Here is a 25,952-nt window from a genome sequence, read left to right on the forward strand (position 1 = left end):
GAGTAGCGAACATCAGGAAGCTGGATAAAACCAAGTGTCACTATGGTACAGGGAAATGGGACTTTATATACCACTGCAGAATGCAGACTAAGACCGTGAAACCCAGCAATTCCACTCCTGGACAAATATCCCAGGGACCTTCCCAGCAGGTAAGGATGTTCACTGCAGTTGCTGTCTGTGGAAGCTAAGTAGTGTAGTGTTAGTGGCTCAGTCATGTCCAGCGCTTTGCAACCCCACGGGCTATGGCCCACCAGGCTTCTCTGTCCATGGAATTCTCCAGGCAAGAATACTGGAATGGGTTGCCATTCCATTCTCCAGGGGATTTTCCCAGCCCAGGGATCAAATCTGGGTCTCCTGCACTGCAGGCAGATTCTTTACTGTCTGAGCCAGGGAAGGAGATAAATGCCCCTCACTGGGAGCAGATGTGCAAAATAAGATGAAGGCCTCGTATAGAACAATTATGCAGAGATTCAAAACAATGAAATTAAAAAAAAACCCAACAATGAAATAGACTGTGGCTCAGTGAACAAAGGCCTGTGGGCCAAATGTGACACGTCACCTGTTTTTGTACAACTTCGCTCAAGCTGAGAATGATTTACATTTTGAAATGGTGGAGGAAAAAGGAATATGTTGTGACATAGGAAAATGAATAAACATATTATCTCCCTCGACTCCTGTGGGTCAAGAGTTTGGGAATGGCTTGACTGAGTGTTTCTGGCTTGGGATCTGTCACGAAATTGCAGTTAAGATGTCGCTGGGGCTGTAGTCATCTGAAGGTTTGACTGGAGTGGGAGAATAACTCAAGAGGGCTCACTTACATGGCTGGCGAGTTGGAACTGCTGGCAGGAGGCCTCAGTTCTTCTTAGACCACTCCACAGGGCTGCTTGAGCATCCTCACAGCATGGCAGCCGGCTTCCCCTAGAGTGGGTAATCAAGGACAGCAAAGAGGACACTGCAATGCTGTCCATTCTCTAGCCTTGGAAACTGCACACTGCTGTCCTTGCCAATAGCCTATTTGTTGAGTAGGGTTGGCTCTATTCGGTGCAATTCAGCAACTATTCAGCTCTATTCAGGGACTGCTCAAATATATGAATACTGGGAGATCTCACTGGGGACCATCTTGGAGGCTGGCTACCACAGTACGAAACACAATGTGACCTATAGTAGATCCTTTTTAATTAAAAAATTAAATTCGCAGTCACATAAGACAACACTACACACTTGACAAAGCTACATACAAATTATAAAAGGAATGGGGGAGGAGGGTAACGGGAGTGGAGGAGAGGGATGACAAGAAATGAATGAAAGAGTGAATTAATAAAACCAGAAAAAAGTCTTGCACAAATCAACTAGGAGTTGGCTGAGATGATTAACCAACTAAGAGGAACTGAGATGATTAATTCAATTCTCTTTACTCAAGCCTCCATCCTACTTTGTACCGCTACCACAAAGGGAAGAGAGATGAAGAAAACAGTTTCCTTGATTTCTTAGATCACAAGAACCCAGCCTCCCTCATTAAGTGCCCCTCTCTCTGCCTGACACACATTATTCAATTCATGGTTGTCCTGCAGGGTCTCCAGAGTTTCAGTTCCTGGTTAAATAGAGAAGATTTTTGCCTGCAGAAAGGGGCATGGGGACCAGCAGAACAAGCCTGGGAAGAAAAGCCCTAGTTATTACCCAAACAGTGGTGCTGGTGGATTGCTCACCCCTCTTGCCAGGGTTCTTCGTTCTCTGGAGACAAAGGGCTTTCAGAGTGCAGAGATCTGCAAGTGCCCTGAGGTCTAGCGTGTGGGTGGTGGGAGAATCAAAGCTCTCATTTCTTCACAAATATATCTTGTGGCTCTAGACCTTGTGACTTCTTTTCTTTCTTTCAATCTTTGTAAGCTCACCATGCAAGAATTGTTATTTCAAGATATCCAGAGAAGTTACATTGTTTTTAACTGTTTCACCTTCCTGTAAAATCATTTATTCATTCATTCATTCATCCAGCAAATACTTATGGAGAACCTACTATGTGCCAGTATTAGTCATAGAGCAGGGAACAAAGCAGGCAAAGCCCTTGTCCTCATAAGGGGGTGGGGTAGTGGGAACAGATATTAGACAGTATACAAACAAAAAATACAATACATAAACTAAAATCAGTTAAAGAGACAAAAAGTCATTGTGTTATCAGGGAATTCTTGTATTTGAACTGAGACCTGAAGGGTAATAAGGAGTTAGCCCAGTGAAGAGATGTTTTGGAGAAAAAATAGCAGGTGTAAAGGCCCTGAGGTAGGAATCAATTTGTGTTGGAGATGATTAGGAAGGCAGGCAGGACTCATATCAGAGAGGTTATGGTAGTTCTTTGTCTAAAGAACTTGGGCTTTATTCTCAGAGTGTCAGATACAACTGACTCCACCATAATTAGTCACATGACCTTGGCCAAATTACTTCTCTCCTCTGAGCATAGTTTACCTATCTATAAAGTGGGTAATATTGAGTTAGCCAAAAAGTTCCTTCAGTTTTAAAGTAAAAATAAACGACACATTTTCCATTTTCACCAAGAACTTTATTGAACGTATTCACCGTTTTGTTCTACTACCTTCTGCCATTTTTCAGGCAACTTCATAATCCCATCTTCCCAAAACTTTTTGTCTTTTTGAGCAAAGAACTGGTCCAGGTGCCTTTTACAGTCTTCCAGGGAATTGAAACTTCTTCCATTAAGAGAATTTTGTAAAGAACGAAATAAATGGAAATCTGAAGGTGCAATGTCTGGTGAATACGGGGGATGAATCAGAACTTCCCAGCCAAGCTGTAACAGTTTTTGCCTGGTCATCAAAGAAACATGTGGCCTTGCATTATCCTGATGGAAGATGATGCGCTCTCTGTTGACTAATTCCGGACGCTTTTCATCGAGCGCTGCTTTCAATTGGTCTAACTGGGAGCAGTACTTGTTGGAATTAATCGTTTGGTCTTCCGGAAGGAGCTCATAATAGAGGACTCCCTTCCAATCCCACCATATACACAACATCACCTTCTTTGGATGAAGGCTGGCCTTTGGTGTAGTTGGTGGTAGTTCATTTTGCTCACCCCACAATCCCTTCTGTTCCACATTATTGTACAGTATCCACTTTTCATCACCCGTCACAATTTGTTTTAAAAATGGAAAGTTTTCATTACGTTTAAGTAGAGAATCACACGCAGAAATACGGTCAAGAAGGTTTTTTTCACTTAAGGTACGTGGGACCCAAACACCAAAGCGATTAACATAACCGAGCTGGTGCAGATGGTTTTCAACACTTGATTTAGACACTTTGAGTATGTCGGCTATCTCCCTTGTGGTATAACGTTGATTATTCTCAATTAATGTCTCGATTTGACTGCTGTCAACTTCAACTGGTCTACCCAACCGCGGGGCATGGTCCAGCGAGAAATCTCCAGCACGAAACTTCGCAAACCACTTTTGACACGTTCGATCAGTCACAGCACCTTCTCCATACACTGTACAAATCTTCTTCTGTGTTTCAGTTGCATTTTTTCCTTTCTTGAAATAATAAAGCATAATATGTGGAAAATGTTGCTTTTTTTCTTCCATCTTCAGTATTAAAATGGCTACACAAAAATTCACCAATTTTGGTAAGTTTGTTTTTTAATGCATGCTAATATGACAGCTATCGCGATACAATCTAACAAAATTGTTTCCAATGAAGTTAAAGACAACTAAGCACTACTAAATCAATCTTGCAGAAGAAACCAAATGAACTTTTTGGCCAACACATCTTAAAATTCCCATGATGGAGGGAATCAATTACTGGTATTTGCAGACAAGGGGTAGAAAAAATGGCTTCAGTCGTTCTGAGTTACACCAGTTTTCTCCATCTTCTGCTACTCTGAGGCCTCACCTACCCTTCCTCCTCTTACTGCCCTGAGCACCAAAGCCCCTTCTTTTATAGCTCTGCTTGAGGTCTGCCTCTATACTGGTTTCCCTCCCACCAGCCCCCATCTTTTTTCACTCTCTCCCCTGAGCCCCTCCTCCTCTGGCTTGAATTTGAGCTACAAACACTTCCTATTTCTAGCCCCGCCCACTTTCTAGGACACATCTGTCGACTTCTCCTCTCTTCCCCATCCCTCCTCCAAATTACACCCCCCCCCCAACACACACTTTCTCTCAGACATCTCACTAAGCTGTTTAACCCTTTCTCCTATCTTCCAAGGAAACTACTCTTTAAACTGCCTTCCTCCACCCCCTACCAGTCCCGAAACAGTCTTTCCAAACTGTTCACTCTTCCAAAGTTTACTCGTGAAACTTTATTCCTTTACCACCCTCATCTTCCAAATCGTTCCCTATTTCCCCCAATCCTTAAGTACTTCGCTCCTCAGGACCCGACTCCACCCCACTCCTCTCCGGTCTCTCACTCCGCCCACAAAAGAAGCTGGATCACTCTCCAGTCTCTTCCTTCCAGCCACCCTCCCAACTACCGCTCCCAGCAGCCTCTCCCTCCACCACTTAAAACGTCCCCTCGTAAGAACCTCACAGTCCTACCCTCCGCTAAGTCCCCTCTCTGATGTTCCCGCTACTTCCTGGGTTCCAGATCTCCCCCTCTCGCAAGCATCGCGCGCTGGGTTCCCTCCCCACCCAAGGAAGAGCCCCTTCCCGCACAAACCTCGAGGTTCTGGCCCGCGCCGCCCCCTTCTCCGTCCTCCGCCCGCGCTTGGCCACTCTTTTCCTGTTTCTCCTGCTCCGTCCTGTTCTCCCCCTTCCATTTCTCTGCCTTCTGACTCAAAGCCACTCATTTCCTACTCCACAAAAGGGGGCTTCCCTACCCCAGGGATCCCTCTGGGGCTCCCCTACTTCTGCGCACTTCCAGCCTTGCGCGAGCACTTCCGGGGCAGAGCACACGAGGGCGTGCACGTGGGGCCCCGGCGCAGAGGATAGCGCCTACTGTCAAATCCACCAGCTGTAGAGCTGGGGAAGGGGCGTGGGGAGCTAGGAGCGCGGGGGGTGGAGAGTGATGGTGTGTGGAGTTTGAGCGGATGCAACTTGCAGTGGGGCTAGTGGTCAGAAGAGTGTTTGACAGATGCTGGACCAGTCCTGTCGGAAGCTCTGGGTTCTCCCTGCCCCCTGAGTCCCACCGGCACTACCTGCTGTGATCTGCAAGCTTAGCATGCAGTAGAGATAGAGATGTTTGCCCAAATGCAAGTTCCAAGCCCCCGGCCTCAAAAGACTGAGATTCCGGAGCTATGGAATAGGACCCAGAATCCTGCATTAAAAAAAAAAAAAAAAAAAAAAAAAAACACAACACAACAACAACACTTTTCGACATGAAGTCGAAACAGTGGTTTCAAAACAGTCGCAGACATAGAAGTCTGCGAAACTGACTTTGAGACTCAAAAGACTGTCAACATTGCTTGCTTCCTTAGACTGGCTGTGGTATTTATCCTCTTCTTCACCACCCCCATCCCTATCCCTCAGAAACCTCACACACAGAATACAAAGGAGACCTTAGTTCTGCCTAGAATACAACTGGTCAGCTCCATGGGGCTCCACTCAGACGCGCACTCCCAGTTAGAGAATGAGGTTATATTCAATCTTCTGCTCCAAGATCAAGTTTTAGATTCTCGTCCCTCTTTTCCTGGACCACTTTCTTCAAGCAGTTGGTAGGACTGCTAGAAGTCTGGGTGATGCTCTATCTTGATATTTTAAATTTTTTTAATTTTAAATTTTTTCTGAATTTTGATAGAACCTGTGTGTGCCATGAAAGCATCAGTTGAATATTTAGAAATAAACGTCCGTTGGACTTCCCTGACTGTCCGGTGATTAAGGCTCTTTGCCCTTAATGCAGGGGGCCAACGTTCCATCCCTGGTCAGGGAACTAGATTCCACATGCCACAACTAAGGGTTTGCATGAATCTAAATAACCAGAAAGTAGCTCTCAGGGCCTCTATCCGAAGGGATGCACCTGAGGGGAGGAGATCTGGAGTATCTGGCAATAGGGCAGATCAGCGTCAGCGATGTTAAGACAGATCCAGGCTCGCCTGGTACAAGTTCTGCAGCCCCCTGGGCACCCTCTGCGATATGACACCGCCCTCTGGTGGCCACCAGCATGCTTGCGGCGTCCGGGAAGTGAGAGGACGGGACCCTGCAGCACTAGCTCCCATTGGGACCCGCTTTGGGAGAGTTCCCCACAGGGGCAGCCCCGCTTTGGGAGAGTTCCCGACAAGGGCAGCGCCCCCGCAATCCCAGCTTGTTCACCGGGGGATCAAACATTTTAAAGAACACCAACTACGAGCCGGCACAGGGCAAAGCGCTTTACAGATATTAACTCAATCCTCACATAAGCCCTAACGGGTAGTCTCATTAAAGAGTTTGCTACAGGTCACTCAGAGAGCAAGTGTTGACTGTTTTTAGATGTATACAAGATATTTGTTCGGGGCTGGTGCACTGGGATGACCCAGAGGGATGGGATGGGGAGGGAGGTGGGAGCGGGGTTCAGGATGGGGAACACATGTAATGGCTGATTCATGTCAATGTATGGCAAAAACCACTACAATATTGTAAAGTAATTAGCCTCCAACTAATAAAAATAAATGGAAGCAAAGATATTTGTGTCTCCATTTCTGAAAGGTTTTGCTATATATAGAATTCTAGGTTGACAGATTCTTTAAGCACAATGAAGATTTCGTTCCCCATTCATAGGGGTTCCACAGATGCTATTGGGAAGTCAGAAGTTGGTTTTTTTCTCTAGTTGCTTATTTACCTTTTATATACTACTTTTTCACCATGATGTATCTGTCATGGACTTACTTTTAGTTATCCTCTTTGAATTTCATTGGATTTCCTGAATCTGTACCTTGGTATGTCTTTCATAAACCTTTTTCTGTATTTTCCTTCTGGGAATCTGATTAAATCTATGTTGCTCTTTCTACCCAACAGCTTAAGGTGTTTGTCTTCTGTACTTCTCTGTGCACTGGTTTTTGAACAATTTATTCTCACCTATATTTCAGTTCATTAATTCTTTCTTCTTTTATATTTAATTTGCTGTCAAACATATAGCTGTTGGAGTTTTTTTTTTTTTTTTTTTTTAAACTAGCTTTAAAAAAAAGAAAACCCCATTTGGTTATTTTCTCAAGCCTGCTATGTCAATTTTTTAAGGTTTGTCTTCATAAGATGTTTTCAACAGGGTCTTTTATCTCTTTAAAAATACTAAGAAAAAATCAAGAAGTGCTATTTTATACCCTGTTAATCCCAATACCTGATGTGTTTGTGTCTGTATTTGTTGTCTATTATTTCTGCATGTTCTCTTTCACGATTTATTTCCTTGAGTGTCTGCTTATCTTTGAGAATGTGCTGGACGGTATTTTTAAAAGAAGTGTGTGTGTGTGTGTGTGTGTGTGTGTGTGAATAATGTCTGAGACGATAATATCTTTCTCTAAAGCATCATTTTCATTTGCTTTTATTAGGCAATTGAGCACACCACTAGCTCAAAGCTTTTAGGGTTTGAAGGCTGAGGATCTCCACACCTCCAAGACAAGCTGAATTTGGGAGACATGTCTATGCCAGGGCTTATTTCCAGTTTAACATTTTCTTGAGGGTGTCTTCATTTGGGGTCCCAGTTCAAATGTGGGGCGATTATTCAGACTCCCAGCTTTCAACATATTTACACTTGTGTCCCATATAGTGCAAGTCCACCAACCTTACAGCTGGGTTTCACAGGTGTCTCCTTCCACCAGCAAATGCCTTCAGGCAAAAGTAGCTTTGGGGGGTTGGGATTATTATTTCATCTCTTGCTTCTCCTAGAGTTTGAGCTTTAATTCTTCACTCTCCCTTAGCTCTTTGGAATGCTTTTCTTTTCTCGGCGTTTTATTCAGCTGAAGTTATTTTCCATGGAAGAATCGGCCCTAGTTACCTAGACTACCATTACCCTTAGTGTAACCCTTCACTCAACGCTAGGTTACTCTCCCTCCAGCCTAACAGCACAGGACCCTTCCTGTCCCGAGGAAGGGAGCTGACTGGAAGAGAGAGGAAGAGGAGATAGTGTTTCTGGTTTTATGGCTCTGCTTCAAAGTAGAAATTCACAGTTCCTCAAGAAAAGCCACACTTTTTCCAAAAGTAGAGATGTTACCTTAAATTTCTCCACTTACCTAGACTACCTTCTATCATAGGGTAAGGGGTTAGAGAAGGTGAGGTTCGGAAAAAGAGAGACTGGCACTTTACAGGAACAGATCACCTTTAATGAGGCGAGAAGGGGCAGCATTATTAGTGAGCTGCTGCACTAACCCAAGAAAAGAGTAAGTATATATAGATATATATGTGGAAATCTACTGTCTTAAGGGGGCCAGCTCTTCTCCAAGGCTGTTTAGATTAGTTATCTCTTACACGGCTGGGGCAAGGAATTCTGGAGATCGGCCAGAGGCTGGGACCGGCTGGGAGCAGGGCGTAATCAACCTTAACGTCCATTTTTTTTTTTTTTCTACCGGTGAGAGAGTTCTTTGTTTTGCATAGAATGGTGGGGAGCATCCAGAGGGGAGTTTTAACTCCAGGCTATTTTGAGCGGTGTAACTTTCCCTCAGTCTGATTCAACGTCTCCCAAATTATCCAGATCACGTGACAGAGATGGCGGTTTCCGGCCAATGGGCAGAGCCCGGGGAAACAGGACAAGGTCCTGGCCTGGGGTGTTCTAGGCTAGCCAAGGGACACGGGTGGAGGCCACAGGAGGAGGGTAGTCTGGCTATGGGCAAATATGCGCGCGCCCAACTCTTTCCCCCTCTGCACTTTCTCAAAAGGGAATGAACACCATACGAAACGCAAACGTCCCCGCGCAGCTCGAAACTGAATGTTGTCAGGGGTCAGACCCACGTTCCTCTCGAGCGCCCCCGTAGGCGGCGGAATACTTCAAAACGGAAGTGCTCCACCGCCAAGGCTTTCGGGAAGTGTAGTCTCCAGTCGCGCGACGAGCCCTGGGCCGCTCCGTCCGCACGCGTGTGGCCGAATTCCGTGGACTGTACTCCCAACCCAGAGCTGGTACAATGTTCCGGGGTGGAAATGGGCTTCCTTTCTTTTGTCTGGCCTCTCAGCATGCGCGATCTTAGTTCCCCAACCAACACCAATGGAACCTGTGCCCCCTGCAGTGGAAGCGCCTGGGAAGTCCAAGTGGGCTTCCTTTGACACTTCTTTAAAAGGTACACCCAGAACTTCCTGTTATTAATTCTAACTTTTATACTACAGAGCTAATGTGACTGGAGTCACCCTTTTAAAAGGCCTTCTCGCCCTTGCCAGGTTATCAAATACTTGTTATGAGCTCATAACATGAGAAAAGGCAGCTTTGTGCTTACTTAGGTTTATTAAAACTTAGATTAGAGCAGTTCAAAACTCCAGATTCACACCTTAATTCTTAGAGGCCCGAATGAGTCGAGCAATGGTTGAGAAGGAAAGTGTCGATCGGCTGGCTGTATTAGTCCTGTTGGGCCGGAGGCCGGTGGCTTGCCCCATAGGTGGCTTCCTCACAGGGTTTGCGCGCTGGTTTAAGGGCTGCATGCAGCTTCATCCCGGCCCACTGTATTCATTCATAGAGGAGTGGGCTACTTTAGTCCACACCTCCAACCCCTCTCCAGGTGGGTCACACGCGAGTTTGGTGGGGCAGCCCCCGGGACACAGTCCGATGGCTCCTGCCCACCGTCTAACTTCTTTCCTCGGGTGGGCTCAGGCACAGGATAAACACATGTCCCGGTGTGCCAGCACAATCCCAGCTTCCCATCTACTTAGCTCCCCCTTGAGAATGAGCTCAATGGTCCTGGTTTAGTGAATCAATAACGACTGAACACGCACTATATACAGTCGCCCTACCCAAGATCCACTGAAAATCCAAGATCCTGGTCTTGTGAACACCGTCAGCAAAGTAGGAGAGAGCGGGCTTGTCTCAGTTTCGAACTCCGCCCACAAAGGCGGACCCTCAGAGGGCTTCACACTCAGCGGGCAGAGGTTACTCCAGCAGCACACCCCTCCCCGCAGAAATCTCCAGACTGCTGCAGCACCTACCCGTGTTATATTACTCCCCACCGCCTTGCCACCAAATACACACGTCGTGAGTGCACGGCGAGCTCTCCTATGAACTCGGGGTAGTAGCCGCGTAGTGGGCCTGTGGCTTTGCTGGGGATAAAGACATATAAGCTCCAGTGATTTCAGATGCCCCTAATAGCTGTGCCTGATACCCCCAGCGCCATGCATGGGGAGGGACAGAGGCCTCAGCCTGTGACCAGAGGCGCCATCTCCCCTGGATATGACTGTTCTGTGGGTACGTCAGTGGGGCCCTAGGAGTGAGAGGCTGTGCCTCTCCCACCTCCTCATGCATCCTGTGGGGAGCATGTGCCTGCTTCGTGCGGTGCCCTCTAGAATGCAGGGGAACATGACATTTTTCATCGTTCAGATTTTAGCAGCAATTCTAAGCTAATAGAAAAAATCCATCCCAAAACCCTGTGACAACTCTTTAACTTTTGAAAATGAATATTAAAATTTGAGAACTGGTAATTGTTAGTTTCTTAATGCTTTACATAGTAAAACAAAAACCCCATTAATCATTACAGCTAATATTTATCTGGTCATACCAGAATAAAATACCATCTGTTACCAGGTCCAAATTTCCTGGCTCCTTTATGCATTAAAATGTTTAACAAAAAAAAAGTTTTTTCAAAATTATAGGGCTTTCACTAACACTTGCTAGCAAAAATTAGCTCTTTCCTTCCACCAACACCTGCCAATAATCATTTATGCTGCTTATCCATAGGAAGCCCTCTGCTCCCCTGTCCTCCCCTTCTTTTTAATTATCCCCTAAACTGGCATTTCTAGAGTGGGAACTGCTCTACTTGATTTTGACAGTACCAAGACATCCCTTTCTTGGTCCTGGATCAACTTCCCATCCTTGGAAACACAATTGCCCATTATTCCTTTTCCTAAATCCTTCAGGCATGCTGAATAGGTCAGCATAGGTTCATGGTACCAAGGGGGAACCAAGCATGATTCCCCAGCTTGGCTGTGTGTGAGGAGGGACCAGATTAAGAGCAGGGAGGCAAACTAACTGTAAAAGAGTTTAACATTCAGAGACACATATACAACAAATATGCATCACCTTCTTTTAGCAAATATTAATATTTTGAGATTTTTTTTATTAAAAAAAAACTAAAAGTTTGTCTTTCTTTATCCCTTCCCATCCCTTTCCCCTCTAGTTCCAGAGGAAACCACCATTCTAAAGCTGATATTTTAATACTTTCCTACTTTTACTTCACAAATTGATTTAAAAAAAGGTGATATGGACCTTTAATAAGTTTTATCACATTGTATATAATCCCTCTGTAACTTTATTTTCAATTGTTTTTGATGTTAGCCTTGTTAGTACATGTACATGCAGTTCAACCATTCATTAAACATTGGCGTTATCTCCTATACTGTGGAAAGGGCACTGAGCAAGATATGTAAGTTGCTGTTCTCAACCATCAAGCTTTTCACCTATTTTTGTATCTTAAGAATGTTATGTTTCAATAAAATTTACACACACACACACCCCCCCAAAAAACAGAAGGGCATATAAAAAGTAAGTAAAATATTTACTATGTCAGGTAGTGGTAGGTATTGTAGAGAAAATGAGGCTGGGAAGGGAGATGGGAGTGTGCCATGAAGGGGGACTGCTTTTTTACTATTGTTATTTTTTGGCCACACCGCACAGCTTGTGATATCTTAGTTCCCCTGAGCAGGAATTCAACCTGTACCTTCAGCAGTGAAAACAGAGAGTCCTAACCATTGGACTGCCAGGGAATTCCCACGAATTGCTATTTTGGTACAATAGTCAAGAAAGGGTTCACTGAACAAATATCTGCTGGAGGTGAGGAACCAAACCAAGTGATATTAGGGGAAGAGGATTCCAGAAAGAGAGAAAAGCAACAAGATATGGCCATCCTCATACATCCTGCAAGTTAGCAAACAGAACTTAATGAACCTTGGATGTAGGATGTGAAAAAAAGGAATCAAGAACGGTTACCCAGTGTGGGGCTTGAGCAACTGGGATTACCTTTTCTCAGATAGGAGGTTTGAGGGACGAACTTGATAGAAGATGAGATTGGGATGGGGAGATCATGAGTTAGCTCATCTTTGGATATATTAAATTTGGGATGTCTGTTAGAAGTCCAAGTGGAGATGTCAAGTAGGCAGTTGGTTATGAGTATGGACTCTTGGAATGGAGATAAAATTTTCAAGTGGGTATTTAAAGCCTTCAGACTGGATGACAGCCCCAGTGAGGGGGACTGTAGAAAAAGAAAAGAGGTCCAAAGATGGAGCCCTGTAAGTCCTATATCAAGAGCAAGGGAAGATATGGAACTTCCCTTACACTGCTAATGAAGAACAAGTTCTCATTTTCTCCCTGCCAGACTTCTAATTTTTTGCCAGCCTAATGAATATGAAATAATATCTCACTGCTTTCTTTTGCAGTATTCTGATTTCAAAATGGAGCATCTTTTCATTTTGAAAAGCCAATCTTCTTTGACTATCAACACATCTCCACTGTACTGTTAACAAGACTACATTAAGTACCTATTGTGTCCCTGGCTTTTTGATAAGCAAGGGAACAAAAGTTAGCCAAATTATGTGGACTCTGCCTTCCTGGAACTCCCCATCTACTTCAGGGTGGGGAGAAAAACCAATCCATCAAAAGTACAAATCATGGTAAAATGAAGGACATCAACATAATCCATTAGAATTTAAAAGGAGACCAATTTAGCTGGGCAGTCATTAAAACCTTCCCTGATGTGACATCTGCATTTTTTTTTTTAATATCTGCATTTTTAACAAAAAGGAATTAACTAGTTCAGTATCTATCAAGGCCCACTGTAGCTATAAAGACCTGAGCACCAGCATCAGTATACCTAATAATAGAAGAATTGTTTTCTTATCCACAATTGCACAGAGAAATGCAAGAGGCTTTGTAGGACCTAAGACCTGCCCTGGGGCTTTTCCCCACACATACCCAGGCAACAGGAGTGGATGATTGGTTTTCTCCTGTTTCTCTTTTGCAATTTTGAGACTATTATTCCTGCACTGTTATATCTATTTCACTCTTACATGAACCTCACACCATCTGGTTATACTTACCTATACATGCTGACACAGTAACCCCATTCTAGATATTTATCTCACAATGGGCATTTTAAGAAAAAAATTCTATGGAAATAAAAAGGCAAGGGTGCTTCAAAAGGTGTAAGTATTCAGTATTATTATTATAAAACCAATGCCCCAAACTATCCAAATATTATTGCAACAGTAGTGGATGTGTTAAGGGGATCATGAGACTATGTAGCAACATGAAAACATTTATAAGAAGGTTTTTTATTTAAGTATGATACAAGATTTTATCTACAGTACAGGCAAATACAAATAACTGATATATTAAGGGATGAAGGTTGTGGGTAAATTGGGGGGGCTTAATTTACTGAAATAGTCAAGAAAAACCTTCCAAGGTCCTTCATTTTGTTTCCACTTGGGTCTCCAGTTTAAACTATCAACCATATCCCTTCTTCCATTCACCCTCAAAAGCCCGTTATATGCAGTTCCTTGAACACAACATGGCTCTGAAGACATGATGAAGATCAGAGAGTAAGAGCTGTGCCTTTGCAGCCAGGCAGCTCTGGGTTCCAGGTCTGATATCTCTTTGGGTTTTTCTCCCCATTAGAAAACGAAGATATAATACATACATTGTTTCTTCAAAGCAACAAACAGAAATATAACAAAAGGGGAATCATTCCACTGGTCGTGGGGAACCCACTGAATCCCAGGAAGAGCTTTGGAAATTGAATCCAGTCCAGGGACTTCAGGAATGAGAAATGAGAATACCATTATGTCACCTCATCCTGTTCAATGACAGCAGACCTGCCCTCTCTGGTAAGGAATTAGGTTCCAAGCAACTTTAGGCCTTCACCTTATCAGCCTAGCGACCTCAAATCAAAGTATCCTTGCTAAAGTCTGTTTTGAAAAAATTCTGTTCAAAGGCTCTAATTGGCTCAACAGTCCCTGAACTTATCTTTGAGCTCCTGGATGTCCTGACTTGTGTTCTTGTGGTCAGTACAGAAGGGATTGTTACAAGAGGAAGAGGGGGGCAAAAGCTGGGCAAAGACAAGATACCACAAGACCTATCAGGGCAGCTGTAAGGATTAAATGAAATGATGGCTGTAAAGTACTTAGCAGTGTCTTTCAAGAAGTAAGCATTCAGTAAATGCTATTATTAACTCACCTGGCTGTGATGAGTTTAGCAGTTAATCCCTCTTCCTTTGATGCACCACTCTTTAATCTTAGCCAAGTTCTGAAAATGGAAAAAGACAAACTGACTCCCATTCAACTAAGAAGGCTATTTATTGAAATAATACAATGATGTTCCAAGGATGTAATTCATATTGCCTAGAAAGCTCAGTGTTCATAAGTGCATGGTGTGTGGTTGCTGGACTAGGCAATCCTCCATTCATACATACATCCTGGGCTACCCCCAACCAATGACGATGTGCTGAGATTCAGGGGTGGTTGGATCTAGGCCAGACTCCACACACAAACCAGTGGTCTTTAGGTATCCTGGAACCAAGTCTTTATAAACTTCCATAACAGTTACATTGCACTCAACTGGTTAGAATTCATGACATTCTTGCAAACAGTCCACTATGGGGATCCCCAATCAAAATCAAAAGGAGTTTCTGATAGGCTTCCCAGCTAAGAAGCCAACCAGTGGAGGAGATTCTGAGTAGAATTATTGACAACATAGGCATGGTCTTGGCACTCAGTGTGTACAAAGCACTAAGCGGAGAACATCACAGAAAAGGTTTTTTTGAACAGTTAGTCTTGGGAGGACAAATCTGCTACAGAATAACCCATCCTGCTTCACATGTGATAAATGCACTGGGCTAGACATCCCACATTTCTGACCCCACACACATTTTTCCTGCAAAGGATTACGAAGGATGTTTTGGAGCTGCATCACGTTATCCAGGATAAGACAAAAAGGACAGCTCCTGCTACCTGGCATGCAGAGAAGCCAGTAGGAAAGGATTACCATCAACACCAACCCTTATCACTCCTCCCCATGATTCACCATTAGGATGGAAAAATCTGCTTATCCTGGGGGCAGGGGCAGAGGCTCTTTCATGAAAGGTGTCAATTTTCACAGTTGCTCCCAAGTTTATCTGCACTACTGGTGCCAGTGAATGAACAGATTCTGGAAATTCCTTTAGAACAGCCCATGGGAGGCTTTAAGGGATATTAATGACTAGAATGGGCTCCTGAAGCTTACCTCATTCTTTACTGATGGAAAAGCACCATAGAGCCAAAAAAGTTAATTTTTTAATGGTGAAAATTTCCTTGGCACACAAAATGATCCGCTATATGCTGATTCCCTAAACTGATTTAAAGGCAAGATTTATGGCAACAGATAACTGGATTCATACTTTAGAGTAAAATTAAATTGGGGGATTTTTTTTTTTTTTTGGCCTATGGTTCTGTGTTGTTTTCCCATTGATCAAATCAATATAGGAAACTTGGTGCAGTGCTTTCCCATGGGAGGATCATGAAAAGCACAGCAGGAAGACTTAATAAATTCTATGAAACTGACCATGTATTTCCTGAAATATGATACTTGGGAAAAGGAAAGAAGTCATTAGTAGCTCAACTATTTACAACTTTGGTTGTAAGCTTCCAACAAGCTGCTTTAAATAAGTAAGACAAATTTGCATATGTCTTGCTGCCTCTTATATTCAACTCCTGAGTGCTTGTTAAATATTTGTGCATCTGATTTATTTTAAAACTTATTTTAAAGCCCTGAATTCCAAAATATCTTTTCAGTGGCAAGACCATGGGGCCAAAGATCCAAAAGTCCTGCATTCTCCACCCAGCTTCACTGTTATAAACTGTATCAGGCTTGCAAACCACTTCACATCTTTGGCTTTCAGTTTCATCTGTACAAGGAAGAGGCTGGACCAGCTGATTTAATTCTTTGAACGGTGAATTCCTGGAGGTGAAACTGGTTTCCATGGTAAATTTAATGTAAGAGCTGCAGTTGAATTCATTTGTCAAACAATTTAAAAATGAGTTTTGGTCATCACTGTGGGAGTTTTATTTATTTAAAAAGGCTGTAAACACTGAGAGTTACAAATTAAATTGTTGAAAGTTGGTGATTCCCTGCATACATATATTCAAAAGCTTTACAAAGTCCAATATATAGGCATGTCATTTCTAACAGGTTATTTAAGATGTCTGTAGTTGTTTTCACATGTATGTAATCAGATCTGAGAATGTGGCTTTTATTAAAAAAAAAAAACACCGCTAGTACAGAGATTTCTCAACACACAATGCACACAAGCATACAAACCTGCACGCATGTGTGCACGCACACACACACAATTCATTATATCCTCAAGCTTCCTCTCCAGTAAGAATCGTCTGATACTGAATAATATTTTAACTAAAGCTTTCTTCGTATTTCTTAACGTCAAGGGTCTTAGAGTTTATTTCGTGTATGAATTCGCAGATGTTTAGTAAGAGCTGAGCTTCGACTGAAGTTTTTCCCACATTCCTTACAAGCATAGGGTTTTTCTCCAGTATGGATTCTTTGATGATCATGCAGATTGGTTTTCTTTCGGAAAGCTCGCCCACATTCATTACATTCATAGGGTTTTTCTCCAGTATGAGTTCTCTCATGCTGAATGAGAGATGAACTCTGACTGAAGGCTTTCCCACAGTCAATACATTCATAGGGTTTCTCTCCAGTGTGGGTTCTCTCATGTTGAGTCAGTGATGAGCGTCGACTGAAAGCTTCTCCACATTCATTACATTCATATGGTTTTTCCCCAGTATGAATTCTGTGATGCTCTATGAAACTCGTACTCCTTTTGAAAGCTTTTCCACATACATTACATTGATAGGGTTTCTCACCAGGGTGAGAAATAGGTTGTTGAATGAAGGCCTGCTCACAATCATAGGGGTTCTTGTCTCCAGTGTGGATCCTTTGATGGTCAGAGAAGTCTGCAATGTGACTGAAGTCTTCCCCACAGGCATTGCAATGATAGGATTTCACTTCAGTGACATTGCTTTCATCTTGAGTAAGAGATGAGCTGTGCTTGAAATCTATGCTATAGTTATTGCTTTGGTATGGTTTGCCTCTCTTATGAATCCTCATGTGTTTGTAAAGGGATGGGCTCTGACCAAAAGCTCTCCCACATATGCTACATTCGAAAGGTTTCTCTCCTGTATGTGTCCTCTCATGTTGGACAAGAGAAGAACATCGACTAAAAGCTTTCCCACATTCCTTACACTGGAAGGGTTTCTCTCCACTGTGTGTAACCTCATGCTGAGTGAGGGATGTGCCGTGCCTAAATGACCTCCCACACAAATTACATCGATAAGGTTTTTCTCCCGTGTGAATTCTCTGGTGCTGAACGAGAGAGGAGCTGCGCTGGAAGGCTTTCCCACAAAGACTACACTGATAGGGTTTCTCTCCAGTATGAGCATTCTCATGCTGACCTAGGGAGGAGCTATGCCTGAAGGCCTTCCCACACACATTACATTCAAAGGGTTTCTCTCCAGTGTGAATTCTCTGATGCTCAGTAAGTTGTGTCTTCCAGAGGAAGGTTTTCCCACAGTCAGTACATTCATGGTGCTTCTTTCCAGGGTAAATTCCCTGATCTGTACCATTGGGGAAAGCTCCGTCTCCTTTATGAGTTTTCTCATGTTTAGTCAGAGATGATCTGTGAATAAATGCTTTTCTACATTTATTGCATTTATAAGGTTTCTTTTTTGCAAGGATATTATTCTGATTAAGTAAGTCTGAATTATGTCCCAAATTGCTCCCAAGGGTATCACATTCACTAGACCCTGGAGGAATGTTCAGTTGCGTAACCAGGTCTGTGTTCAATCTACAATTTTCACCAAATGTATTTTGCTCACAAGTTTCCTCTGGTGTGATTATTTTCTTCTGGGTGGATGAATCTGGCCCCAGATGTCTCTTCCAGTTTTCCTTATGCCTTTCTAACTGGCCACTAAGGTCCCAAGCATCTTCTCCGGTGGTATGTGAGAGCTCATCTGTGCTAAGGGATACTTTAGATATGCTCTGCTGCAGATGTGAAGATTTGGCTTCAGGCCTGGTCTTCCAGTCTGAAAGAAACCCAAAGTGCAAACATCCCCTATTCCCCTCTGTTAAAACAAACTGCTACAGTAGGAATGAAAAGACAGCAATTATATATCACTTTGTTTTGAAATTAATCTAATAACTTCAAAAGAAGACCCTGAATGGAGAAAGGAAGAGTAGAGAGAGATGACAGAGCTATCATTGCAGAGCTATCATGAAGGGTAAGTCCAGAATGAGAAAGCCCACATAGAAGGGCTTGTTAGGGAGTAAGGGAACCAGTGAGCATGAGAGTTAGGCACAGATACAAACAGAATAGGATCATAGTCTTTCATGCAGAGTCTTATCTGCTATTCATGCCTCTTTGTCCATTTTACAAACTGCCATGGAATCTGTCTTCCTAATACATTCATTTCGTAATTTCTTTAAAGTCACTTCTGAGGCTTCAGATCTTCAAACCTTGCTGAGAAAATCTGTAGCCAGTGAACTAACTGAAATGATTCTTTGACGTAACTAGAGATAGAGGGCTATAGTTCCCAAGCAGATAAAAAAGTAATATTTCAAGAGGCAAATCATCCTTGCCCTTACAACTAGAGCTGTGGTTTTAGTCTATTTGAGTTCTGATTCTACATTAATCATCTCTCTTAAGCAAAAACAAGTTATTTTAATTTGCCTAAAAAAATTGACCTTTAAACCTTTGTTTAACCTCTGAATACTAACAGAAAATTAATTACTGTCTAGGTTCTAAGAATGGTAATTTTTTAAAAACTAAGGGGAGGGAGGTTTCTGGAATGCTGGAGATGTTCCATATCAACGGAAGTTTGGGTTAAATGGGAGAATGCACGTGTCAAAGTCAAACAGATGGTGCTTATAAGTGGTGTAAATTTCACTGTAGTTAATGTTTTTTTAATTAAAAAAAAAAAAGAACTATGAACAAATATTGAACTCCTGTCAATGATATACATGCTGAAGTATATAGGGGTGAAATGTACTCATGTCTGTAATTCACTAGGAAATGCATCAAAAGACAGATTAATAGATGGATAAAGAAATATGTGATAAAGCAAACATAGTAGGTTACTACATAATATAACAACAGGTTAACAATTATAGCATCATGGTGGTAGTATATGGTGTTCACTGTATCTTTTCAACTTCTCAAATTTTGAAAATTTTCATATAAACATTAGAAGGGGAAAAAAAACAGTAACTAAAGAACCCTAAATTCCTGAATTCCTTACCCTGAAACAAGACTCAATTCTAAATTCCTGAAGACAGAGAATACTTTGTGTTCCTTTTAGAATATTTCTCAGTGGGACATTCAAGAAATGTTTGGTGAAATTAATGAATGAGAAAGTTCTTTCCCCAGCAAGATTCCATAACAATCAATAATTTTCTGACTGCCTTCTATATGCTCTGCAACACAGAGGGAAAATATTTAGAAACATAATAAATAGACACTCCAGGAGCTTAAAAATTTAAGAATAAAAACAAGACAATCTTTTGATGACCAAAAAAAAAAAAACCTCAACAGATGGAATGTAGTAAATTTGATTTTGTGTGGTAGAGATGATATAAATGGTATTTGTGACCAGGGAAGAAAGAAACAAGTATATTAGCATACATTAGGTTTTATGAATTAGAGAGACCTTGACCTTATAGATGGCTTTGGACAGAGAGAAACTATTATCTAATGAGGAAAACTGTATACTTCTTACAGAGAACATCAGCAAGTATGTAGGGGTGAAATGTACTCAGGTCTGTAACTTCAAAAAGAAATTCAACCTAGGTGGAGCTTTCTCTGGCAGGAACAGAAAAGATATTACCGGAAGATATGATGGGGACCTTAAAAATCAAGGGAGTTTCTGCTTCCTATAATGAGGTAAAAGGTTCTTTCAGAGAATGGTAGTTTATGAAATAAAGTATTAAATTTCAACATGGTCCATGACGTGATGAATAAACAAAATGTGATAAATCCATACAATGCAATATTATTCAGCAGTACAGAGGGGTGAAGTTCTGATACATGCCACAACATGAATGAACCTTAAGCTAAGTGAAAGAAGCCAATCACAAAGGGCTACATATTATGATTCAATTTATAGAAAATATCCAGAATAGGCAAGTCCATAGAGACAAAAAGTAGATTAATGGTTGCCAGGAGCTCGGGGGAGTGAGGAGTAGAAAGTGACTGCTAATGGGTATAAGATTTCTTTTTGGAGATACTGAACATGTTCTGCTTAATTAGATAGTGGTGATGGCTGCATAACTCTGTATTTATCCCAAAACAACCACTGAACTGTACACTTTTAAAGGGAGAATTTTATGGTATGTCAATTATACCTCAATAAAACTATGATTTAAAAAACCCAATACTGATTACAAAAAGATAAGATAGAGTGAGCAATTTCAACCGGGAATTATAGTAATCTAAATCTGAGGCATGGTTTAGGATATCACCAGTCCAACTTAAAAGGCAGGAAAATCCAAGATACTTCTCGAAAGAGGAAAATAACTTGGATTGAAAGAAAAAGACTAGACTGACTGTGGTTTCTGGCCTGAGGAACTGGCAATCTGATAATTCCTAATGGGCAAGAGAAGAAATGGTTAATAGGTAAGGTAGCAAAATGTGCTGTCTGGGGATGCAAAATGATTAACTTAGATTTTACATCTTTAATAAGAACTCTGTGGGACTTGCATTGGAGGGGTCCTGTGGGAAGGGAAGAGAAAAAAAAGTGACCAGGGTACAAGTAAGGACGATTCTGAGTCTATAGCACAGACCTGTGACTACCAGAAGGCAGGCACCCTTTTACAGGGAAGTAATATAGAATGGGCTTCCCAAGTAGCTCAGCTGGTAAAGAATCCACCTGCAATGCAGGAGACACCGGTTTGATTCCTGGCTCTGGAAGTTCCCCTGGAGAAGGGATAAGGTTACCCACTCCAGTACTCTTGGGCTTCCCTGGTGGCCAGACAGTAAAGAATCTGCCATGCAATGTGGGAGACCTGGGTTCGATCCCTGGGTTGAGAAGATCCCCTGCAGGAGGGCACAGCAACCCATTCCAGTATTCTTGCTGGAGAATCCCCATGAATAGAGGAGCCTGGTGGGCTATCGTCCATGGGGTAGGAAAGAGTCGGGCATGACTGAGCAACTAAGCACAATATAGAAAGAATGAAGAGGAAGCCAGAAGGCAGGCTCCTTAAGACAGATTCATTAGGAGGGAAAAGCAAGAAAAGTCAAAGACCTAAAGCCAAGAAGCACTGAACAAGTGGGCAAGTCAGGAGAGAAGGATACTTGAGGAACTTTGGAGGAAGGAAATGAATCAGATGGGCAGGAGTGCAGGACATTGCTCCCCAGACAGGTGTAACAGGAGTACAATCAGGCAAAGAAGCCTGGAGGGAAGGAGAATCAAGATTATGGGTATTCCCTACAAGTCTGGGCATTGACAGTGAAAGCAGAAAGACGAAACAAAGAGGAGACACGGGAGTTCAATTAATATCTGAATGAGTAAGAGAGATCTCCAAACAACGCAGGGAGACTGAGGATACTAGAGGAGAAAATGATCCAGAAGTAGTGTTACAAGACAGGGAGAGATGGCATTCTGAGTAAGACAAAGGGCTACTTTCACAAAGGAAAAGGGGGATACCTTTTCCTCTGAGACCTATCAACAGCAACAAACCCTACTGGAGAAGGGAGACACACAGAGGTGTCATCCAGGAGACGGTGCAGCTCTTATGGAGGAGCTCCCAAGGCAGCAAAGTGAAGGTGCTTCCCTCTCCCTCAGCTGTGCCACATTCTGCACTGATTCTTGGATTCTCCCTCATTTACCTGGACAGACAGGTCTTTGGATTTCTCCCTCTGCTATCCATGGTTCTTCTCCTTGCTCCAATTTGAAGATCACCTCTGGCTTGGAAACTTGATATCCTGCTCATAGGTAAACACATAAGATTTGGTTGTTTATGCAAGTTGACAAAGAACCCTCTACAAGTCAGAACTAGGACTTGATCCTCAGTAACTCTGAAGGGGAAAAAAAGGTGCAACTTGAGGAGTCATGCAATCAAATGGCCTATTTCTGGTTCCTATTTACCTAAAAAGCAGGCTCAGAAACCCAGAAACCTGGGTCTCAACAACATGAACAAACTCTAACCCTGAACACCCTGCTCACAGTCACCCAAACTATGAGCCCCAAACTATGAGCATCTGAGAAAGGGAAGACCTGCCAATACATAGACAAGAAGATGTGGTCCTTACCAAGAGAAACCAAGTGGCTATAGTTCTCCAGCATCACATCCTTGTACAAGCGCCTCTGAGCAGCATCCACGTGGTGCCATTCTTCCTGGGTGAAGTTCACAGCTACATCCTTAAACGTCAGTGATTCCTGTAGGAACACATTCTTGCTCAAGTAGGGATCAACCCCACAAACGTTCCCATGGCAGTACTGGGAACCTACTATAGGGTCTATCAGAAAAGGTGATCACATGTTTGACATCCTGAGGTGGCAGTGGGTTAAATATACTAGTTGTTATATAATTTTATAGAGAACCTAATATGGCACACAGGAAAGTCATGAGGGGCAATATATTCCACAATCCTGTAAGCCTACTTAGCTTTCTTCTTGTTACCTTCAAAGCCAAGTCTTTCTATATTATCACCAATTCCTCACTGCACATGCACTGTCTTTGCTACAAAACCCAAATACAGCAGGGAATAAAAAGTGACTGCATCCCTTCACCCCCATTGCCAATTCCACTGAACTCCCTACAAGTAACTACTATTAACAGTTTGGTGTATATACTATGCCGTCCCTTTCCATGTTTCCTTAACCCTCTCCTCTCCCCCACACGGTCTTGTTTTATGAACTATCATTTATATTGTTCTACATCCTGCTTTTTACATTTAGCTATGTATCTTGGAAGTCTTCCCTTAGTGCTTTGTCTACTTTCACCTCATTACTTTGAATTGCTTCAAAGCACTCCAGAGTACATTTGGAGTACCATCACACACCCATCCCCTAAAACTCACAGCACTCCACTGTGCTAAGAATAAGATTCAAACTTGCTCCATTCCTCACTGGGCTCTGGCCCTGCTGACCTTGCTGATCCCTGAACACATCAAGCTTCTTCCCACCCTGGGCACCGGATTCCCACATGGCTGACAACCAGTCACTGGTCCTTTAGGTCTCACATCCAGAATTGCCACCTGAGAAAAGGTGGCAGCACCTCCTTCTAATTTACTATGTGTCATATTACCATGCTTAATTTTCCTCCTAGCACAAACAAGTACCTCTCACTGTCCAAATTCCTGCCACCTGAACTTTAACTCAGGAACCAAACAGATGCAGATTTAAAAGGATGCTTGTATTTCTAATAATTATCTGGAATTTCTTGTTAGCTTTTCTGTCTCCCTGACCGCACACTCTGTGAGAATAGGGACTTTACTATCTTATTCACAGTTATATGCCCCTCAAGTGCCTAAAGTGATGCCCAGCACATAGTGGATGCTGAAAAAAATACTTGGTGAATGAATAAATGGACCAATTCCTTTCGGATATTTGGATTAGTTCCAATATTTTGCTATTACAAGCATCACTGCAATACACTCTTTGGGCAAATATGCTAGAATTTCTGTAGACTGGCTAGCTAGAATTAGAACTGCCAGATGACAGATATTTTGCATGCTGCACTTCCCTCCAGTCACTCCTTCCTCACCACCCACTGAACCAGGCTGGCTAAGGACTTCCATGCCTCTGAATAGTCAAGTTCTGTTTTTCATGTGTTGATTTCTGTCTTGCCTCACCAAGCCTTGTTAAGACACCTGTCATCAGGCTCAGTATGAAATATGTCCTTCGGTCTTGGTTAAACCAATTTCTAACTCAAGAAGTACATAATAAAGTATGTAAAGATGATCAGCAGGAAAATAGAGCCATGAGATTGCTGGAGCAGTGAGGGAAAGTTACAAAGTTTCTGCCTGATTTCATGCCCTCCCTGTGTGCTGAGCCATAACTGAACAGTTCTCAAGTTCTTGGAAGACATCATCCTCTCTCCACCCTCCCGTCCATCTATCCCTTGTTAATTACATTTCACACTTTGGAGGTAGATTAGCATATCTTCACTGAGGTCTTCTGATCTCCCAACAGAGGGTCAATCCCCATATGATGTGCTTTAAGCCGCTCTGCAAATCCACAACTATTTAAACAGACCTGGTAATCTATTTAATCCTTGTTACCACCCTTATGGCAAAAAGTGAAGAACTACTAAAGAGCCTCTTGATGACAAGTGAAAGAGGAGAGTGAAAAAGCTGGCTTTAAACTCAACATTCAGAAAACTAAGATCATGGCATCCAGTCCCATCACTTCATGGCAAATAGATGGGGAAACAATGGAAACAGTGACAGACTTTATTTTTTGGGGCTCCAAAATCACTGCAGATGGTGACTGCAGCCATGAAATTAAAAGACACTTGCTCCTTGGAAGAAAAGTTATGACCAACCTAGACAGCATATTAAAAAGCAGAGACATTACTCTACCAACAAAGGTCTGTCTAGTCAAAGCTATGGCTTTTCCAGTAGTCATGTATGGATTTAAGAGTTGGACTATAAAAAAAAGCTGAGCACTGAAGAATTGATGCTTTTGAACTGTGGTGTTGGAGAAGACTCTTGAGAGTCCCCTGGACTGCAAGGAGATCCAACCAGTCCATCCTAAAGGAAATCAGTCCTGAATATTCATTGGAAGGACCGATGCTGAAGCTGAAACTCCAATGCTTTGGGCACCTGATGTGAAGAACTGACTCACTGGAAAAGACCCTGATGCTGGGAAAGATTGAGGGCAGGAGGAGAAGGGGACAACAGAGGATGAGATGGTTGGATGGCATCACCAAGTGATAGACATGAGTCTGGGTAGGCTCCGGGAGTTGGTGATGGACAGGGAAACCTGGTGTGCTACAGTCCATGGGGTCGCAGAGAGTTGGACACGACTGATCTACTGAACTTCCTAGTTAGATAGTGCATATAGTTAGAGCATTATAAGGGCAGGGGCCATATTTTTTCTTTTTTTAACTCTAAAATACCATTGTCCAGTAAGTATCTGACCCAACACTAAATGTCTGTTTCCAGACTGAGCTGAGCCTTAAGGAGATGGCTGAGATCTGAATTTTAGAGAAAAGGGGAGTGGCCCCCATCTCCTAGTGACTGAGGTGCATGATCACATTCATAAACAACAATGGTTCCTCCCTATCACACCTCTGCTCAACACTGTGGCTGTGTCTCCACAAGAACAGCGAAGGGCTGAAATGTGGTAGATTTTTCTGACAGAGGTCAGGAATCTGACTGTGCCAGGTAAGATGATACTAGATTAAAAAGAAAAGAAAGACACTAGATATGTATTAGGTACCTGGCTTTACCAGATGCACTATGGTAGAATAAAAATGCAAATGAAAAACACTGCAGTCCTTGAATAGGTTTCAGTTTGTTTTAAAATGTGTTATTTATTAAAACATGGTGTGAGACAATACATAGTAAAGTAAGGTGCTACCAATGTTCTGGGCACAGGAGAGAAACTTTAAGGAAGCTTATGTACTGGGCCTTGAGGAGTAAGTACCATTAAGAGGGGAGAAGAAAGAATGGGAATCCGGTCCTGGGATTGACAAATGAGAGAAGGGAGGCTGGTCTTGGGATGCAGATGACTAGCAGGGAAAAGGTTTGGACCAAAGCAGACATTTTAAGTTAGGCTGTGAGAAGTAACACCTTTCTACTCCTACTCTGTCCTCTAAACATACAGCCCCTGCGGTTTAGGAACGGAACTGCCAAACTGACCTGGATTCCTTTGCTTAACTGGTTCC

At 42.7% G+C, this 25,952-nt stretch overlaps 2 protein-coding genes across 7 annotated transcripts in view; both read right to left on the reverse strand.

Moving 5' to 3' along the window:
* Positions 1-22,029, reverse strand: part of CDH3 (cadherin 3) — a 113,432-nt gene extending 91,403 nt beyond the window's left edge. Inside the window, exons 1-3 of the mRNA XM_070451096.1 lie at positions 21,946-22,029; positions 14,250-14,318; positions 819-918 (exon numbers count right to left, since the gene is read on the reverse strand). Of these exons, the coding sequence (XP_070307197.1) occupies positions 819-918; positions 14,250-14,318; positions 21,946-21,986 (210 nt within the window). The 5' untranslated portion in view covers positions 21,987-22,029. The remainder of the gene's footprint in view (positions 1-818; positions 919-14,249; positions 14,319-21,945) is intronic.
* Positions 14,350-25,952, reverse strand: part of ZFP90 (ZFP90 zinc finger protein) — a 96,723-nt gene continuing 85,120 nt past the window's right edge. For all 6 annotated transcript variants that reach the window (XM_020893378.2, XM_070451100.1, XM_070451099.1 and 3 more), the window contains 3 exons: positions 22,369-22,495; positions 21,946-22,041; positions 14,350-18,148 (listed from right to left, as the gene is read on the reverse strand). In XM_020893378.2, coding sequence (XP_020749037.2) covers positions 16,497-18,148; positions 21,946-22,041; positions 22,369-22,495 — 1,875 coding nt within the window. In that variant the 3' untranslated portion in view covers positions 14,350-16,496. The remainder of the gene's footprint in view (positions 18,149-21,945; positions 22,042-22,368; positions 22,496-25,952) is intronic.

Source organism: Odocoileus virginianus, chromosome 20 (genome assembly GCF_023699985.2).
Source record: "Odocoileus virginianus isolate 20LAN1187 ecotype Illinois chromosome 20, Ovbor_1.2, whole genome shotgun sequence".
In the NCBI taxonomy this organism is placed as follows: domain Eukaryota; kingdom Metazoa; phylum Chordata; class Mammalia; order Artiodactyla; family Cervidae; genus Odocoileus; species Odocoileus virginianus.